The sequence below is a fragment of the Somniosus microcephalus genome, chromosome 14 (assembly GCF_052327205.1).
Source record: "Somniosus microcephalus isolate GS21.2 chromosome 14, FLI_Smic_1.0, whole genome shotgun sequence".
Classification (NCBI taxonomy): Eukaryota; Metazoa; Chordata; class Chondrichthyes; order Squaliformes; family Somniosidae; genus Somniosus; species Somniosus microcephalus.
In genome coordinates this window covers 81290654-81311806 of record NC_141000.1, presented here as the reverse complement: position 1 = coordinate 81311806, position 21153 = coordinate 81290654, and the positions used below count along the sequence as shown (strand labels likewise).

The following is a 21153-nucleotide window of genomic DNA, read 5'->3' as shown; positions in this document are numbered from 1 at the left end:
AGCTGTTTGAAGCTGTCAAACACTGAGTCTTACTTGTAACATGAGTCCTTCTCCACAGACTCAGTTAGAAATCTCTCCTGCACAGAAAGCTGCAGGCTGTCACTTTTGACAGTTCGCAGCCATTCTGCTTTCTGTGCCGGTGAGATGAGGGACTCCCGAGACCTAAAGGAAGGAAGGCTGAAAAGGTAAGAAAGGTATGTAAAACTTATTTAATCACTTTAGGCACACCAAACACACTTACCTTTGCACTCATGCACACATCACTCAACTGAACACCGACATCTCGACCCCTCCAAGTCCTTCAACCCGACGGCCCGCCTCCTCTAACTTGGCGTGGTTTGGAGCCGTCGGGAATCCCACACTTCAACATTAAAAATAGGGATTAGGCTAAAAACTGCCTGTTAACTACCTGTTAACAGGCAGTTAATTGGCACTAATCCCTTCCTGCCTCGGGTCGGCGGGTCCCAGTGCGTGCGGGTACCCGCCTCCTTTGAAACTGGCATGGAGTCGGGTTTGGGTGCGGGATGGGGTTGGGACCCCTGATTTCGGGATTTTAACCCCCCCCCACGCCTCCAATCCCAACTCCACGGCCCAATGAAAATCCTGCCCAAGAACTTAAAATGGGCAAATGTTGACGCAAAAAGTGTGACAAAAAAATGACAACGGGAAGTCAAGTGGGACAGACAGGAAGTGCTTGGAGGTGCAATATGTTCAAACCTGTTCCATATTTTGACCGTCTCAGCTGAAGCAGAGAGTACTGCAATGTTATCAGAACTGAAGGCAAGGGTCCTTGCATCTGTCCTGTGGCCTGCAATGGTTATCCTGGCCATCTTTGTGCACTCTGGCGTTTTCACGGTTAGGTTCAGACTGTAGGCCTCAACAGTGTTGTTCTGCAGCAGCATCACAACCTTTAGTTCCCCGTTTGGCACGGGACAAAAACTGAATGATCTACAAAAACAATGAATCAGGATCAAGAGGTTAAAGTTGCAATAAATTATAATCTAAGATTGAACACACTAAACTAGAATTCATTCACATTATCGAGTGATGTGCGTAAATTCAAGATGAAAGGCATCCTCTAAAGATGGAGGCAACAATGACTGTTCAGCAAAGCAATAAATCTAAACTCCAGTTCATTTCTAGTTTCTGCACGAATGCCAGCTAAGGGAACTTAAGCACTTGCCCTTTACATGCTGGTAATATAGTTCAAGATTAGTGAAATGGCCGAACGTATAGCTCTTGAATTAGATACAATATACTTTCTTATGCATGCGTAAAGTCATTACTAAACAGCAGGATAAACCTGCAGGTACATTATGCAACAGAAATAAAGTGCAATCCATCAGTCTATCTTTTGTCCATGGAATAATGCATAAACCAATACACACAGGTGGACACACATCCACAAAGCCCAAGACACTCTGTGATGTTTCAGAGTTCCAAGCTTTTGTTTTGAAGGCAAACTCCCATTCATTTAAATTTTATCCAAAGATATCAGGACAGTTTTTAAAAAGAGGGTCAAAGGAATGTTGTTCTAATATTTCAGTGAGTTGCTATTCAAACTGTGTGATGAACCACCATTTATTTGAATTTATAGTTATTTTTTGAAAAATGCAACCCAATCCAGTGAAAGAGGTGGTAGTGGAGATATTGGATGAGATAAAAATTGATAAAGAGGAGGTACTAGAAAGGCTGGCTGTACTTAAAGTTGATAGTCATCAGGACCGGATGGGATGCATCCTAGGATGCTGAGGGATGTTAAGGAGGAAATCGCAGAGGTACTGACCATAATCTTCCAATCCTCCTTAGATACGAGGGTGGTGCCAGAGGACTGGAGAAATGCAAATGTTACATCCTTGTTCAAAAAAGGGTGTAAGGATAAACCCAGCAACTACAGGCCAATCAGATTAACTTCAGTAGTGGGGAAGCTTTTAGAAACAATAATCAGGGACAAAGTTAACAGTCACTTGGAAAGTGTGGATTAATTAAGGAAAGCCAGCACGGATTTGTTAAAGGCAAATCGTGTTTAACTAACTTGATTGAGTTTTTTGATGAGGTAACAGAGAGGGTTGATGAGGGCAATGTGGTTGATGTGGTGTACATGGACTTCCAAAAGGCATTTGATAAAGTGCCACACAATAGACTTGCCAGCAAAGTTGAAGCCCATGGAATAAAAGGGACAGTGGCAGCATGGATACAAAATTGGCTAAGTGACAGGAAACAGAGAGTAGTGGTGAACAGTTGTTTTTTGGACTGGAGGAAGGTACACAGTGGTGTTCCCCAGGGGTCAGTTCTAGGACCACTGCTTTCCTTGATATATATTAATGACTTGGACTTGGGTGTACAGGGCACAATTTCAAAATTTGCAGATGACACAAAACTTGGAAGTATAGTGAACAATGAGGAGGATAGTGACAGACTTCAAAAAGACATAGACAGGCTGGTGAAATGAGTGAACATGTGGCAGATGAAATTTAACGCAGAAAAGTAGGAAGAACGAGGAGGAGCGATATAAACTAAAGGATGCAATCCTAAAGGGGGCAGGGCAGGTTGAGAAAGCAGTTAAAAAAGTATACAGGATCCTGGGCTTCATAAATAGAGGCACAGAGTACAAAAGCAAGGAAGTTATGATGAACCTTTATAAAACACTGGTTCGGCCTCAACTGGAGTATTGTGTCCAATTCTGGCCACCGCACTTTAGGAAGGATGTGAAGGCCTTAGAGAGGGTGCAGAAAAGATTTACGAGAATGGTTCTAGGGATGAGGGACTTCAGTTACGTGGATAGACTGGAGAAGCTGGGGTTGTTCTCCTGAGAGCTGAGAAGGTTGAGAGGAGATCTGATAGAGGTGTTCAAAATCATGAGGGGTCTAGACTGGGTAGATAGAGAGAAACTGTTCCCATTGGCGGAAGGGTCAAGAAACAGAGGACACAGATTTAAGGTGACTGGCAAAAGAACCAAAGGTGACATGAGGAAAAACTTTTTTACGCAGTGACTGGTTAAGATCTGGAATGCACTGCCCGAGAGGGTGGTGGAGGCAGATTCAATCGTGGCTTGCAAAAGGGATTTGGATAAGTACCCGAAGGAAAAATCTTTGCAGGGCTATGGGGAAAGAGTGGGGGAGTGGGACTAGCTGAAGTGCTTTTGCAGAGCGCCGGCATGGGCTGAATGGCTTCCTTCTGTGCTGTAACCATTCTATCTCTGTGAATGGGAGCTTTCTCAGCACTGATGAGAGAGTTCTGTTTAATGTTTTGTAAAAATTATATCACAGCTAATTCTTTCTTGTTGGTTGGCAACTGAGTCTCACCTGATTTTTCCTGAGGCTTTGATATTTGTGACTGTCTGAATCTCATCCTTTAGAGTCCGTTCCACAGCAGGCTCCAAGTCAATGTCAGATTCCCCTGACTCAGCCTTTCGCCTGTTGAATAATCCACAACAATATATTCCATTTAAGCAAATACAGTAAAATAAAATAAATTAATTCCATGTGCAAAGTGTTCCTATTTACTGTAGTCATTATTAATGAGACCAAATATGGTTTAAGATGCCTTTTTTTCCCCAGACTACTATTTCAACTCCGGATCATTGGAGTTTGACATGAATCAGTCATTCATGAAAGAAAGACTTATGAACCAATACTGAGCGGCCTGCAGGTGGCGCTGTCCAGGGAGAGTATAAATACTCTGGCACGGGCCCAGCTTGCGCAGGACATTCTTATCAGGAACTAGTGAAGGACACAACTAGACCTCCATGTTGTAAAACAGTTGATTAAAGCTTGTTTAACGCTTAGACCAAGTGCCTAGTAGTTTTCTTACGTCAGAGTTCAAATTCCTTCTGTCCCCCCATTACTATAATGGCTTTAATACCTCTACTCACCTGAATACTAGCGTCTAGCCCATTTCTCATTATACAAACAAACTGACTTGTTCGAAATTCACAGTAGGTTCTGGCAGCACATGGTTCTAAGAGCCATGGTGCTTCACTATGGAGTGGTGGTACATAATATCACACCTCCACTATCACTTCTCCAAGCATTTACACCTTGATTTTAGGCTGATCATAAGGAGGAAAGTACCAGGAAGCACTGGAAAGGAAACAAACAATGGCTCGCAGCTCAGCTAGGAGGTCTTTGGGAGAAGACTAACAAAACCGAACAGATGGGAGTAACAAAATACATAAAGTACGCCACAAAGATTGAATCTGACTTGTGAAGAAATAGATGCAGTACTCCATTTTCCCAGTAGACCTCTGTAGTTCAACCGATCACTGCTCTCCATTACTAGATTTAGAAAGTAATGCGCTAGTACGTAGCAGTTAATGAGTGCTTCATGAATGTTACCTTTTGACCATTACTATAAATACTTGGAATGCGTGTAATGTCAATGCTTTGTTTGCAAATTAGCTATAATTTTAAAGCAGGTTTTAATCAGTGAATAACAAGGAGTAAAAGTCCATCTCTTACACCCTCCAGCCCACATTGTTTTCACCCAGTCTCTTTAATATGGGGTAAATGGAGGCCTGGTAGATGCAGAAACCAAATTTCTATCCTCAAATGTCTTGGACAGAAACAGAAACTGATCCTACATAATTTTCTATCTGGTCACCTGCATTTATTCATATTAAATTAACTTGTTGACTTTTTAGAAATTAATATGTTGAGCAACTCTAAAAACAGCTGAACATATTTTCTATGAACACTTATTTCTGATAGCTACCCATTACAAAGTGCATAAAATTTAAATTAAGGTTTAAAAATGAATAAAAATAACTGTCCAATGTATTACAGGCACAACAGAGGTGGCAGTATTGCACGGCAGCAGATTTTTCTTTAAACAATCAAAAGGAATTTATTGTATTTGAGAAGTTGTGATAAAATATTTGGCTGGCCTAATTGTAGTTAAACTCTGACTTGTGGTATGACTTTCACAGAAATGCAATGGACTTTTAAAAAATAAAACCAGGCAATACAATAAAAAAAGTAAGGAACTGAGGGGCGATAAATGCTTTTCACATGATAAATGGTTTGAGAGAGTTATTGAAATGATCTGACTTCTGTGATCATTGAAGAGAGTGGGGAGGAGCCTAGAGCAGGGGAGGCCTAAACGTTCCTTGTGGGGCCAGGAGGAGCACAAGGAAAGTAAAAACAACTTGCCTTAAGCGGCCTCTTCTAGTTCCAGATCCTCGTCCTCCTGTACTTACCTGGCGTGAAAGCCAAAACAGCTTTCGTACTCAGGCCAGGGTAAAAATTATAGTCGGGGCTCAATGATGTCATCAGACCCCCGATCTATTAAAATCGCCCTTACGGCATCTGCAGTTCTTCCTGAAGCAGGTAACACCACTCTGAAACTGCCTCCCTACTAAACCTCAGCCTCTGGAGACAGTGCTCTTCACTCACTGCCAGGTAGATGTGTCTGGTTCTGATAGTAGCATAAAGTCGGGGCTGAACTGTACATCTTTGGTGCCATCTGGCACCTTTTCTCTGCTCCTGCTTCTCCGCTAAATCAATTGCAAGAGGAGCAATGAAAGGAACCCCTAATGTAATGTGTTTCACTGAGTTTCAATGGAAGTTCAAGTTCCTTACAGAATCCAGAGAGACAGGAATCGAGCCCAGCTACCACATTGCAGACTCGAACCTGGGAGCGCCTCCCTTAATCAGCAATTATCCAGGAAACAAGCAGAACAAAGCTAGTGCACAGCTTAGGTGCCATAGCACATAATACCTTCAACTGTTAGCCAGTCATTTCGAATCAGGCAGAAACCAACTGGAATCGTGCACTACAATCAACTCTCCACGTTCCTGGCCAATATTGCACATTTGCTGCCAGCTAAGTGTCTATATCAACACCAATTACTAGGTTAAGTAACAATAATTTTCTTTTGCTTTAGAAGTGCCTGAGAAAGTAGCTAACAAAAGTATTTTTAGATTTTAATGCCACTTTCCTAGCAATGCTCACTGACAAAAAAAACACTTGAAAAACTATTCGTAATCAGAAGTTATAATGTAAATCAGCCAAATAAGTTGTACAAATGCAAACATAAAACCGCTATACAGAGCTATTTGGGAGCTTGCCAAGTACAGTGTTATAGCAGAACATAAGTGAGAGTGTGCCAAGAACTGAATGTTCCTTACTACTTCACTTTAAAACACTACAGTTCACTTGATGTGGATTCTATCACCATTTTATTTTATCAGCAATTATCCAGGGAACAAGCAGAACAAAGCTAATGCAAAGCTTAGGTGCCATAGTACATATTTGCTGATAATTGCTCATCTTGTCCACGAGGCCCACCTCCTGCTCCCTCGACCCTATTCCCACCAAACTGCTGACCACTCAACTTCCTTTTCTGGCTCCCATGTTAGCTGATATCGTTAATGGTTCTCTCTCCTCAGGGACTGTCCCCCTCTCCCTCAAATCTGCCGTCATCACCCCTCTCCTCAAAAAAAACAACCCTTGATCCCTCAGTCCTTGAAAACTAGCGCCCCATCTCCAACCTCCCTTTCCTCTCAAGTCCTTGAACGTGTTGTCGCCTTCCAAATCCGTGCCCATCTTTCCTGCAATTCCATGTTTAAATCCCTCCAATCAGGTTTCCGCCCTTGCCACAGTACCGAAACAGCTCTCCTCAAAGTCACAAACAACATCCTTTGTGACTGTGACAAAGGTAAACTATACCTCCCCGTCCTTCTTGACTTGTCTGCAGCCTTTAACACGGTTGACCACTCCATCCTTCTCCAATGCCTCCATTGTCGTCCAGCTGGGTGGGACTGCACTCGCCTGGTTCCATTCTTATCTATCTAATCATAGCCAGAGAATCACCTGCAATGGCTTCTCTTCCCGCTCCCGCATCATTACCTCCGGTGTCCCCCAGGATCTATCCTTGGCCCCTCTCCTATTTCTCATCTACATGTTGCCCCTTGGTGACATCATCCGAAAACACAGCGTCAGCTTCCACATGTACGCTGACGACACCCAGTTCTACCTCACTACCTCTTTTCTCGACCCCTCCACGGTCTCTAAATTGTCAGACTGCTTGTCCGACATACAGTTCTGGATGGGCAAAAATTTTCTCCAATTAAATATTGGGAAGACCGAAGCCATCGTTTTCAGTCCCCGCCACAAACTCCGTTCCCAGCCACTGACTCCATCCCTCTCCCTAACATCTGTCTGAGGCTGAATCACACTGTTTGCAACCTTGGTGTCATATTTGACCCCGAATTGAGCTTCCGACCACATATCTGTAGCATAACAAAGACCGCCTAGTTCCACCTCCGGAACATCGCCAGTCTCCGCCCTTGCCTCAGCTCATCCGCTGCTGATCCCCTCATCCATGCCTTTGTTACCTCTAGGCTTGACTATTCCAATGCACTCCTGGCTGGCCTCCCACATTCCACCCTACGTAAACTTGAGGTCATCCAAAACTCGGCTGCCCATGTCCTAACTCGCACCAAGTCCCGTTCACCCATCACCCCTGTGCTCACTGACCTACATTGGCTCCCCGTTAAGCAACGCCTCGATTTCAAAATTCTCATCCTTGTTTTCAAATCCCTCCATGGCCTCGCCCCTCCCTATCTCTGTAATCTCCTTCAGCCGCACAACCCCGAGATATCTGCGCTCCTCTAATTCTGCCCTCTTGAGCATCCCCGATTATAATCGCTCAACCATTGGTGCCTTCAGCTGCAAAGGCCCTAAGCTCTGGAATTCCCTGCCTAAACCTCTCCGCCTCTCTTCCCTCCTTTAAGACTCTCCTCAAAACCTACCTCTTTGAACAAGCTTTTGGTCATTGCCCTAATTTATCCTTATGTGGATCGGTGTCAAATTTTTTGTTAAAATACTCCTGTGCAGCGCCTTGGGATGTTTTACTATGTTAAAGGTGCTACATAAATACAAGTTATTGTTGTTATGTGTCCTGCTACTTTGGAAATATTACCACTATATTTCCTCTATTTTCTCGTGCTGGAATTCAGTTTTTTCGATTTTACTTTCTCCCCTTGCTTACCTGTCTGCCCCGAAAGTGGCAACTGATGGTGGGCACATTTCCATCAACAGGAGTGGCTAAACAGTGAATGCTTTTCAAACCATCAGCAGCGTCACAGCCAAACCTGACGTGATTTCTCAACTTTCCATGCACACTTCCAGAAGGTGTTGTATGATAGTGATCAGGGGTAGGCATCCTGGCCAACTTTGCCTCCCTCTAGCCCAGAGCCACTGAGATCAACTGTAGTTACTTCACCAGCAATCTGGCGGAAATTAGCCAACTTAGCACAAGTCAGGAATCAAACCTGAAAGCTCTTGATTCAATACCACACCACACAGTGTACTGAGCCAAGAGGCACTGGTTGAAGAGGGGAGGGGAAAGATTTCACACTTGTCTTTTAAAAAAAAAAAGCAGAATTTCAAACAAAAGCAGAATTTCAAACATCAGTCTCAAATTGTGAATAATGTGCTGGAAGTCACAGGGAAAGAAATCTCCTGTAATTCTTCTAAGTCAAAATTATGCCTATAACATCCCCACAAAGCCAAATAAATCTATAAATAGAACAGACCAACAGGTAACTCACAAGCTAGATATGGATGTGAAAGACCACTAGGCCAAGCTTAGTTCATCCATTCAGAAAGAAGCTACAATCCCCATATTACTGTTTCTTAAGCGATTACAGGGTTTCGAGGAACAGCACCTCATCTTCCGATTAGGCACTCTGCAGCCTTCCGGACTCAATATCGAGTTCAACAATTTCAGATCATAACCTCGGCCCCTATTTCATTTTTTCTTGTAATTTTTCCACTCCTTTCCCCCTTTCCTTTTGTTTCGCTCTCACACCTGGCAGCTATCCCTTGCCCTGCCAGTACACTTTACACCCAATCTCAGCCTATTACCATCTCGTCTAGCTTCTAACACCTTTTATTGTCTCTTTTTTACTTCTTTTGTTTCTTTTATTCTTTTGTCCGATCGCAGCCCTGCCTCCGATCTATCTTTTCTTTCCAGTTTTGAAGAAGGAGTCGACCCAAAACGTCAACTCAAATTTCTGTCCATGGATGTTGCCTGACCTGCTGAGTTTTTCCAGCATTTTCTGTTGTTATTTCGGATTTCCAACATCCGCAGTATTTTGCTATCGTAACAGGGTTTCTGCCTCCACATTGCCCTGAACTCCATTCCATGTGCTGATCATTCTTTGTATGAAGAACTTCCTGGCATACGTCCGAACGTTGCTGTTTGCTAGTTTTAACCTGTACTCCCTTTTCCTGTTGTCATGGTTTAATTTGATGTAATATTCCAGATTGAACTTTTCTGTATGCTTTGCTATCTTAAAGAAGACCACTATGAAGCTCCCTCTAAGCCACCTCTTTTCTAGACTGACAAGCCCAAGTTTTTCAAGCCTTTTATAAACACTAGGGGTCAGTCTTCTTTCTCTCTTCTGCCCCAACTCAATGACTTAAATGTTTGCCTTGTGATCCTGTGACAAAACTGGACAAGGTCCTAGAGATGCGGTCTGACCAGAGCAATGTGCAATGTGAGCTGGACTCCCTCCACTTGCACTCTACTGCTTTGACGATGTGGTCAAAGTTGCTACTTGCTTTGTTGCAGTGACTGAACATGTTAAGTAGCGACTTTACTAACATACTAAGTTAGTGTGATGATTTGTGCTACCCACAGAATTTAAAACATTTCAAACATTGGTCCTAACATTTCAACTTTTCCAACAAAGCTTACCACAGATAGTACAACTAAAAACAAGGAGCTTGTCAGGTATCACACACTCTTCAATAGTGGATAGCGAGGAGTAGCACTAAATATGCCGCCGAACCGTGCTCTTTGCCAACATAAATGTAGATCTAACCTAAATGTTGTTTCTGGTGCCTGAATTCCAACTGTTCCTAACACTACAACCAAGAGCATCAGAATGAGATGTTGATGAAGCTGAAAGTAATAACTTCCATTTTGTTTGCTGCAAGCGCCCGCTGTAAGACATCAACTCTTACACGTTAAGGAAATACCTTTCCTGTGAGATGTGACCATTTAGATGGTGAAGCAGCCCATACTCACTGACAGATTTATTACAGTGGGGGAAAATTCAACGAAAGAGACTTTCCCTTTAATGACAAACTGCCATGTTATTCATGGAGTCAATTCAATTATGCTTTCACTCACTTTGCCTTTTTCTTGGCTTTCTTTTGTTTCTTTTCAATCTTGTTATTCACTTCCTCTTCACTTAGGATCTTAAAAATCTCAAGAACAGCATCTGTGCCCTGTAAAACAATTGTAAAACACACGATTAAAGTGATGGCCACAAGACTGGTTTGCCCTACCAGGCCAGGTTTGCTCCATTTAAGATTTAGAGCACTACCTTCCCATTAGGCTCAAAAATGGAAATGTTGCCATTTTAATTTTAACCTAGTTTATTCTGTGCCTACTCTCCCTTCTGCAAAAACAACTATTAGTCATCTTGAGAAATGACTTGCAACATGATTCACAAGATGCTTCAAATCTTAGTACAGGAAACTTTCGATTAACCGGCCCCTAAATAACCGGAACGCTCTATCCACCGGCAAAATTCAGGAGTCGGTTCAGGTAACTTTTTTTTACTTTTAGTTACTTTTTTTAATTGATTTGTTGCTGTGCAAGGGTGTAGCTGAAGCTGTTGCTAAGCTACAGAGACGCTTGCAACTTGTACCGATTGTTTTGAAGCTGTTAACAGGGTTTGTTGCTTTATACAGAGCTCTGAGCTCCGTATCTTTTACTATAGCGTTCGGTTATCTGGAATTGTTGATGAACCGGCACCACGTCGGTCCCGTCCGTGCCGGATACTAGAAAGTTTCCCGTAATTGCAGTTTGAAGGGTTATTTTGTGACAATTCTGAGTATTCGTTAAAGGAATGGTACGTTAACACATTTGTGCTGTGTAAGAATTGTGGGTAATATTTAAACTCAAAGACAAATGCAATTATTGTGCACTCACAATGGGCGATTGTCTAATTAGTTTCTTGGGATGTGTATACTGTATTATATTTAGGTCTACTTATCACTCATGTATCTGTAATATATTACATTCAGACATGGGGCATTCCTGTGTCAACCTGCTTTATGGGAAAACCCAGTAGAAAAGTGTCCACATTTCATTGCAACACTTGTTATTGTCTGTAGATGGCATAGGATGAGAGAGGATTTTCAATGTTAGAGGTGTCACAAATCACTGAGAATGTTTTCTGGAAAAAAAACGAATTCCCCAATTTCTAATGTCCAAAATATGGATTTAAACAAAATTGTAAAAATTACATACATCACAAGGACATGATTAATTTATTAATTGAATTGTCTTGTGTCTTTTAATGGCTTCGTTAAAGTTTTGACTAGAAAACCTCAATCTCTGCCAAAACCCTGAGCTTTGAGCCGATATTTGTGGCTAGTGCGGTGATGCTGTGAGCTCAGTTTCAACTGTGTAGGGCGAGGGCTTTTCGCCACCTGCCCTTGGGGAGGGAGTTGGAGGGATGGGTGGGGCAGATAACGGGTTAAGGGTAAGGTGTGTGGCAGTGGAGAGAGGGGGACAGAACGATACAGAAGTTGAGTGGGTGGTTTAAAGGGGAAGTGGTAAAGGTAGTAATGGGAGAGAGGTTAGTAGGAACGGCGGGGCGGGGGGAGATGAATGGGTAAAGGGACATGATGCACTTCAAATTTATTTTTAGTTGCTGACCATGTGCAGCAGGCACCTCAAAGCACTGGAGAGGTACCACCAACACTGCCTCCGCAAGATCCTGCAAATCCATTGGCAGGATAGGCGCACCAACGTCAGTGTTCTCGCTCAGGCCAACATCCCCAGCATCGAAACTTTGATCACGCTCGATCAGCTACGATGGATGGGTCACATCGTCCGCATGCCCGATGCGAGACTCCCAAAACAAGCACTCTACTCGGAGTTCCGGCACGGCAAGAGAGCCCCAGGTGGGCAGAGGAAACACTTCAAGGACACCCTCAAAGCCTCCTTGAAAAAGTGCAACATCCCCACTGACACCTGGGAATCCCTGGCCCAAGACCGCACAAAGTGGAGGAGAAGCATCCAAAAAGGCGCCGAACACCTTGAGTCTCTTCACCGAGAGCAAGCGGAAGCCAAGCGCAAGCAGTGCATGTCAACCCAAGCACCCCACCCACCCGCCCCTTCAACCACCGTCTGCCCCACCTGTGACAGAGACTGTAGGTTCCGCATTGGACTCATCAGTCACCTGAGAACTCATTTTTAAAGTGGAAGCAAATCATCCTCGGTTCCGAGGGACTGCCTAAGAAGAAGAGTTGCTGTTTGAGAGTCATCAGATTTCACAGAGCTGATTTAGAACAATGAGCAGGTTAATAACCAAACACTGAAGGCAGCAAGGGTTCTCAACCAGAATCTTTCTTGAGCCTTACTACTGATCTGGAAAGAAAGAAATACTTGCATTTATATAGCACCTTTCATATCCTCAGGATGTCGCAAAGTGCTTCACAGCCAATTAATTACTTTTTGAAATGTAGTCACTATTATTTTTGTAGGCAAAGGCTGCAGTCAATTTGTGCACACAGTCATTTGTGCAAGCAACGAGATGAATGGTGATGTTGGTTGATTTAGCACTTATTTCAGAATTGTTTAACCAGATGGGTGATAAATTCAAGCACTTAGGTTACTGTATGTATTCTGTGTAGGTTTAGTCTGACACTACTCACAAATAAGAAAATAATGTCGAACAATATGTAAAACAATTTGCCAAAGTTAATCGACAGATTACCGTAAATGGCTGATTACAAAATGCAGCCCTATTTGTTGGACATTCAACCAACACATTTATAAACATAACTAATGATACTTACATGACAGGCAACAATTTTGTTACCGAGATCTGTTGCAAAGGAAACAACACGATCCCTGCCCTCCCTAAATACAGAGCCAATCTTCTGACAGGTCAGTATATGCTGTAAAAACAATAGAAAAGGATTATAATCAGAAGTAGCTTTCAACCAGGAGCCACATTAGAATAATATATCTCATCTAACTACCCAAAATCAAAACTGATCTTGGCACAGCTCCACAAAAGTAGCTGGAATTGGCCTTTCACCAGCCACCTACAGGAAACTTTCTGGTATCCGGCACGGACGGGACCAACGTGGTGCCGGTTCATCAAAAATTCCGGATAACCAAACGCTATAGTAAAAGATCCGTATAAAGCAACAAACCCTGTTGGTTCAAAACAATGGCCACAAGTTGCAAGCGTCTCTGTAGCTTAGCAACAGCTGCAGCCACACCCTTGCACAGCAACACATGGAGCAACGCAAGTAATAAAAGTTACCTGAACCTACTCCTGAATTTTGCCGGTTAACCGACATTTCTGGTTATTTAGGGGCCGGTTAATCGAAAGTTTCCTGTACATTCCAAATTGATTTTTTTTTTTGCATTTCTGACTGAAATATATTTTTTAACCAACTTCAATTTATCCACAATTTTTTCCCTTTTATTCTCCATAAGAGTCTCTCATGCCCACATGTCCTTGTCTTCAGAAAGCAATGACTGGATCACATACTGCTTCATGGTCTTCATTAGTATTGTTCCAGAATTGCTTGCAAGTTCAGATGAAGGGTGGGAGGACTTAACACAAATTATTTATTCTACTCTAACTTGTACAAGATTGAAATGTGGGCTGTATTTTAATACAAGTGATTCTGCTCTGTTCAAACTGATCTAGGATGTGATCACTAAGGAACAGAAAACGATCGTCATAGAAGTAAGATTCACCTCCTCTGGATTTTCATTCAGCTCCTCTTCAGTTACTTCAATGTTTTCGAAGGGACTCTTTGTCTTTTTCACATCTGGTTCTCCAGCTTCTTTCTCCTGAAAAATAATCCACAACACAGGATACGTACAAGGTAAATAAAGTGTGCTCTCTGTTTTTGGACACAGATAACTTGTCAAAGATTAATCCAACTGGCCCTTTCAGAACTACCACACTTGGGTCTCAACTGTGTCTGACAGAAGAAACATGATGAAGAATTTTGCAAAATCAGTACCACCAAAAACTAGGAAGAACATGGCCTGCCCTTGCTTAAGCTCACTGAATTACCATACCCCAGCGAACTGACTTCAAGATTCTTATCCTTTTCGAGTTCTTCCATGGCCTTGCTCCACTTTTCCTCAGTGATCTCAAGCGGCCCTCATCCACCTTCCAGCCCCCGATATTCCTTGTTCTCTTTTCCCTCCAATTTACTATTGGTGGCTACTCCTTCAGCCCACTATGGCCCTGCCCTCTGCAACTGCCTCCTCCAAATCACTCTGCCTTTCTACCACCCTCCCGGCTTTCAAAAGCCTCCTAAAAACCCTTCTTGGAAGAAGAAAACAAATTTAAGCAATTCACAAAATAAGAGTTTATATTTCTTGAACTTTCTCACTACAGGAAACTTTCTGGTATCCGGCACGGACGGGACCGAGCTGGTGCCGGTTTATCAACAATGCCGGAGAATCGAGTGCTATAGTTAAAACATACGGAGCTTCGGAGCTCCGTATCTAGCAACAAACCCTGTTGCTTAGCAACAGCTTCAAAACAGTCAGCACAGCTTGCAAGCGTCTCTGTAGCTTAGCAACAGCTTCAGTTAGACGCTTGCACAGCCAGAAATGAGTAAAAAACAGTAACTAAAAGTAAAAAAGTTATCTGAACCGACTCCTGAATTTTGCCGGTTAACCGACATTTCCGGTTATTTAGTGGCCGGTTAATCGAAAGTTTCCTGTATTCTGTTTATTTACTCTTCCTTAAACAAAGGGGAAAACAGAGCAGTCAGAATAGCTACTCAAGTCTTGATATTTTGTGTTTTTACAATTTATTGGACTTTCAGTCCCTCCTGCTCCGTGTTTTTCACCATCCTGTAAAGCACTTGGAGACATCTTTCTGTATGTGAGAAGCGCTACGGAAATGTATGTTGTTGAGTTGAAACTTTCCATAAACAACACTGGTATAAACAGACTATCTATAGCTAAAGATAGCCCCAGCAACAAGGATAATAGCCAAATATTATTACACCAACTCGCTTACACCTTGAAGAGCATCCTAAATGGGGCCATTATGCACAGATGTCACTGTAAGCTGTAACATTGCTGTAAGATTTTAAGCATACCACAAATGTAATACACTGAGTGGTTCCAAGGAGATTTCTAAATGCTGTCAAAAGGGAAATGTAAATATCACCCAATGTGTCTCTAAGGATGATAGCAAATTTAAATCTCTTTATTGGTATAACAACATTAAATCAACTACTGTGCTGATTTTCTTCCTCCAGGGAAAATGGGACTGTATTTGCACCCAAATAATGCAATCTGTAATAATGCGCCCACAATGAATCCCTGTCATTTCAAAATACAAACAGAAATTAAAGTTCTCACCTTCACAAAGTTTCATTTTTAAGTTATCAAATGATAAACAACTGATAGAATTTTCACATCAGTTGATGAGAAACAGATATTTAAAGCACAAGTTGCACATTCGGCTGATGAGGTTAAACCCTCCGAGGGTTACATTTAATCTCAGGGCTCAGACAGCCAACAAAACGCAAACTTCAATCCTGCACTTTACCTCATCTGAACCCTTTAATGATATTACTACCACATAATGTGGTCCCACTTATCTATCAAGCTCCACGTAGCCTCCTAAGGCTGGTGGTAATATTATTCGGCAATGGTGACAACACAGTAGCTTCTCAATCTTCAGTGTAATTGTTGCATGGTGGTGCCATCTATAGTAGATCGGTGGATTTATCCCAGAGTAATAAAAAAGACAAGGGGTGACATTTGTGAGGCAGTGACTATGATTATGAGGGAATCAATAAACACTGGGGCGGTACCAATAGACTAGAAATGGGCTACCATGGTGCTCATTTTCAAAAAGGGTGACAAAGCAGATGCAGATAACTATAGACGATGTATTTTTACTTCAATACCTGGTAAACTAATGTGGAATTGATCATCAAGAGTAAACTTGAGGATTACACGTACAATAATAACTAAACAGCAATTAACATGGATTCAGAAGGGAGAGATTCTACTTCAGGAACCTCTTTGACCTTTGAGGAAGCAACATTCTAAGGGGACTGTGGGAAGTCCTGGGATGAGGTGTAACTAGACTTCCAAAAAGTATTTCAACATGATAGGCTCAAATCTGTAGGATTCAGGATAAACCTTGGGAATGGATGAAAAATTGAAAGGGGAGAAACAGTGGATACCTGTTACAGCAGTTAAGTGACGGCGGGGGGGGGGGGGGTTGGGAGGAGTGCTGAACTGGTGCTTAAGAATTGGTAGTGGGTCTACTACTGTTTCTATTTTACATTAATGACTTGGATTCAGAAACTCAATGCAAATTAGTCAGATGTGAAGATGATACCAAACTAGGAGGGCCTGTTGCTTCTGGATAAAATATGTAAGTTGGTAAAACAATAGCAGATAAAATTTAATACAGACAAGAGTAACTTAATGCACCTATGGAAAAAACGTGGGTAACATACTTCATGGATGGTGTCAAAATAGCTAAAGGTGGAATTGAAAGAAAGAGATCTGGAGATCTAATTAGACTCAACATATCGAACCATTGAAGACAGGGCCGCAATCAACAAATCAATTAATAGTCAAGTTAAAGGTGATCATGCCCAATCTCTGTTTAATGTTCTGGTCAGACCACACCTTGAGAACTGTGTATACTTGGGATCACTGAGACATAGAAGAGATATTCAAGCACTGGACAGAGTGCAAAGTTGATCTGTAGTGTCAGAGGTCTGAGTTATGAGAAGACACTGGAGAATCTTTGACTGTTCAGCCTTGAAAGGAGACCAAGAGGTGAGCTTATAGATAGTAAACCGTACAGAAAAGGTAAATCCAGAATAATACTTCAGACTAAATTGCCAAGAGTAGGACAAGGGGACATAGGTTCAAACTAATAAAAGGTGAATTAAGGACGGACATCAGAAAGTTCTTCATACAAAGAGTGATCAATACAGGAAATGGTCTTCCAGGTAGAGTAAGGTAAGCAAAAGCCCTGGATCATTGAAGAAAGAAAAAGCTAGATGTGGTAATGGGGAAATGGTAGGTCCTTTTGACAAGGATAAATTGAATGTCCATCCTCATACAAATTTATCTCGTTACCCCCAACTATCCAGAACATATAGTGTAACACGTTATGATATTCTTCTGTAACAGGAGTGCGCAATAAAGCTATAATTAAATAAAGACATAATTCACAGATGAAACAAACATAAGTTTCAAACAGACCAACAGTTACAATTGATATTTTTGTCTTCATTTGTGAATTTGATCAAGTTTTTACCTCATCTAGATAATGGATGTCCCACACCCTCAATTCGCTGTCAGATGATCCAGTCATTATTCGCTTTTCATCTGAAAGTAGCACAAAACCCCACACCTAGAGCAAATATAGAAAGCAACAGAATAACTATATTTAACAGTTTATTCAACAGAAAATTAAATTATTCTGTCTTGGGACAAACAATCTGCATGTGGTACAGAACTACATTCCAATTTAAGGAAGTAATTACAATATTTGTTTAGTAACAAAACAAGCATCCACATTTATTCAATGAAAAACATGATCTGAATGTGCTGGAATGTGTACACGATTCCAACTTGTTACTGTGCAAGAGATTGAGGAAAGCGACAAGACAGGTGCCGATCTAAAACACTCTTACCGCATCAAAGGAATACAGGAATTACATGTTTCATTTTTTACTGGATGAGGGGGCCACACCAGCATGAATTAAAATAATCAACGTGACCAATGAAGCAGTCTCATTTTGAAAGCAAACATTACACTTGGGCGAACTCCGAACGAGGCAATATCATCTGTTCAGACATCCAAGTACTTGCCAAATCTGCTGCAAGACCCATAATCATATCAGTAGCAAGGCGCCAGAAACAAATAGAAATGATCAAAACAACGTGACTGACCTCGCTGCGATGACCAACCATGGTCTTGAAGCAATGTTGTGCTTCCAAATCCCACCACTTAACAAATGTGTCTTTGGAGCTAAAAGAAAAACAGAAAGCAATACTGAAGAAAAAATGGAACTTATCCAGCTAATGGTCATAAACATGAGATTAAAATAAATCATTGGTGTGATACTATGGAGCTACAGTGGTGTAGAATAATTCATTGAAAATCTTGGTGCTACTTCATTCAGTCAGTCACTTATGATCCAAATTTGAGTCTTACTATTCCATGGTACATTGTATTAGCACTATGTTGTCAGAATTGTCTCTGCTAATTATTCCTTTATTTTAACCCAACAACAACAACTTGTATTTATATAGCACCTTTAATGTAGTAAAACATCACAAGGCGTTGCACAGGGGTATTTCAAGACAAAAAATGTGACACCGAGCCACATAAGGATAAATTAGGGCAGGTGACCAAAAGCTTGGTCAAGAGGTAGGTTTTAAGGAGCGTCTTAAAGGAGGAAAGAGAGGTAGCGAACTGGAGGTGTTTAGGCAGGGAATTCCAGAGCTCAGGGCCCAGGCAACAGAAGGCATGGCCACCAATAGTTGAGCGATTATAATCAGGGATCCTCAAGAGGGCAGAATTAGAGGAGCGCAGATATCTCGGGGGGTTGTGGGGCTGAAGGAGATTAGAGAGATGTGAAGTGGCGAGGCCATGGAGGGATTTGAAAACAAGGATGAGAACTTTGAAATTGAGGCGTTGCTTAACGGGGAGCCAATGTAGGTCAGTGATCACAGGGAAGATGGACGAACGGGACTTGCTGCGAGTTAGGACATGGGCAGCAGAGTTTTGGATGACCTCAAATTTACATAGGGTGGAATGTAGGAGGCCAGCCAGGAGTGCACTGGAATAGTCAAGTCTAGAGGTAATAAAGGCATGGATGCGGGTTTCAGCAGCGGATGAGCTGAGGCAAGGGCGGAGACGGACAATGTTACGGAGGTGGAAGTAGGCGGTCTTTATTACGCTGCGGATATGTGGTCGGAAGCTCATTTCAGGGTCAAATATGACACCTAGGGGGAAAAATTCAGTATCGCCCCGTTTGGGGTGCCATTATCGGCCGTGCGCAAAGTTTAGCGCCTGGTGCTAATTATCGCCTCCGACAGCAAACTTGGCTTTTATCGTCACTGGAGATGATTGGAGCGCTAAATCAGGCGTTTCACACCTGTCTTAAGGCGCAAAGGCCGAGGAGCGAGGCGCTACTTCAGAGCGCTGGCGAAGCAAGGAAGGGCAAATCAAAATAAACCTGCAAAGTGCTGCTCAGTACTCAAAACTCCTTCACACAGCGTTGAATCTCTCCAGAATTGTCTCTCTCTCAGAAAGCATGATGCAAAAATGTCACCGACAAAAAAAGGCAGGAAGCGGTCGCCTTTAAATAGCGCTCCCCTAGTCCCTTTCTGACAGCATAACGCTCCCCTCAACCTGTCGTTGCTAGCGGCAGGCGGTAAGGCAGGGGGCGCCATTCAATATCCGGTTCAGGGCGCTAACGGGACGTTGCGCACTCGATTGACGTCACGATCTGCCGGCGCAGGAGATCGTGGCGGTAGTGCTTAGCGTCGCCGCGCCCAGGCACTAGTTGCTTTGCGCCCCATTAGCGCCCTCTTAAGGCGCTAACGGGAGGCGCAAACAACTGAATTTTCCCCCCCAAGGTTGCGAACAGTGTGGTTCAGTCTCAGACAGATGTTAGGGAAAGGGATGCTTATAATACAACCAGGTAATATAAAAAAGGAAAATTCCATTCAACCCACCTATCTTGCCCTTGTTATTTCAACCTAGATACAAGATCTGCTTGGGTTGTCTTAATCCCTCTCTTAGATCTTTCTCATGCTGCACACCATTCCCTGGCCATTACGGGTCGATACCAACAGTGCATGAAACATTGTAACATTTTACTCAATAACCTTCAAATTAATAAGCACAAATACACCAAGAGGACAACTACAACCTGTTTGAGGATTTTCCCTTTCCATCAATCAATATAGTGAACTGCCACAAAAGAGAGCTCTTAAATTGCAGAAACAGTATTTCAGTGAGCGAGTGGCTAATCTATGGAACAGACTTCCTTAAGGAGACAGGGGAAGAAGTTAGCACTGATTCATTACTGTAAATTGTAAATTACAGAGATTTCTTTCAGAAAATATCATTTTGGGATACAGTATAGAACTAGAATTTGAGACATGACATTTATAAATGTGGCAGGAAGCTTGGGAGGAAAAAGGTGACTTTGGACCTATGGTTCCCAAAGTTCTCCATCACTAGGGTTTTCCTCCCGTCATTTCAGGGTCTTATGTAGACTAATTGATATTGATTGATTGCTATGATTAGCCAACAACACCGTTGCCTATTGTATCATGTGACCACCAGGATGGTCGAGGTCAAACGAGATGGACCTTGAGCTTTTGTCTAGCAATTCCTATGTTAAACCCTGCAGCATCAAAGTTGCAACTCCACCCATCTCCACTGCAACTTTTGCAGCCTCTATTTTATTGATATCCTTACTATGGCTAGTGTTCTTGTGAACTTTCCTCCTCTTCGCACCCTCACTGTTTAAATTAAGACTCATCACAGAGCCTATGAATTCAGGGCCCTAAAAAAATAAAATTCCACACCTCGCTCTGTCGACTTTTCTTGTTACACCCTTCAGGTTTTTAAAACACAAGCTTGGCTTCATCAATCACTACTTAGTGTTTTGTCCTGCCTTCTCTTTTACTCTCCAACCTTGGTGGTGTGCTGCAGAACCTTGGTCCACCAAAATGGTTACTCAACTTAAAACAAAAAGTCTCGCTCTCTCCTATATTACCTTGAGACCAGAAAATTCCTGCCTTTCAGAAACACGGCATGTGTAATGGCATCTTTGTGCCCTTTCAGTCTGTATAATCCACTCTCATTGATAACATCCCAGATGATGATTTCTGTGTCCTGTGGGATAAGAAAGGCAGAGACTTCCCTTCAATCGAGTCACTTTCAATGATGGTTTGATTAGCACGAAAGCAGCTTCAATACATACAACAGAAACTACATGTTGGTGAAATCAAAGGTTTCACATTTATCCAACCTGCACGTGGTTTGCAGAAAGTACCAAACAATAGTCCCACAAAGTAGATTAAAATGTGCATTTAATTGGCATGCAGCATGTATGCAGATTTTCCTCATTGTT

The 21153-nt window shown here is 42.3% G+C and overlaps 1 protein-coding gene across 6 annotated transcripts in view; it reads right to left on the bottom strand.

Moving 5' to 3' along the window:
• wdr3 (WD repeat domain 3) overlaps positions 1-21153 on the bottom strand; it is a 79341-nt gene that overhangs the window by 39354 nt on the left and 18834 nt on the right. For all 6 annotated transcript variants that reach the window (XM_086006785.1, XM_086006790.1, XM_086006784.1 and 3 more), the window contains exons 4-11: positions 20797-20915; positions 17951-18029; positions 17313-17408; positions 13748-13843; positions 12829-12930; positions 10145-10242; positions 3306-3416; positions 718-948 (exon numbers count right to left, since the gene is read on the bottom strand). In XM_086006785.1, coding sequence (XP_085862911.1) covers positions 718-948; positions 3306-3416; positions 10145-10242; positions 12829-12930; positions 13748-13843; positions 17313-17408; positions 17951-18029; positions 20797-20915 — 932 coding nt within the window. The remainder of the gene's footprint in view (positions 1-717; positions 949-3305; positions 3417-10144; positions 10243-12828; positions 12931-13747; positions 13844-17312; positions 17409-17950; positions 18030-20796; positions 20916-21153) is intronic.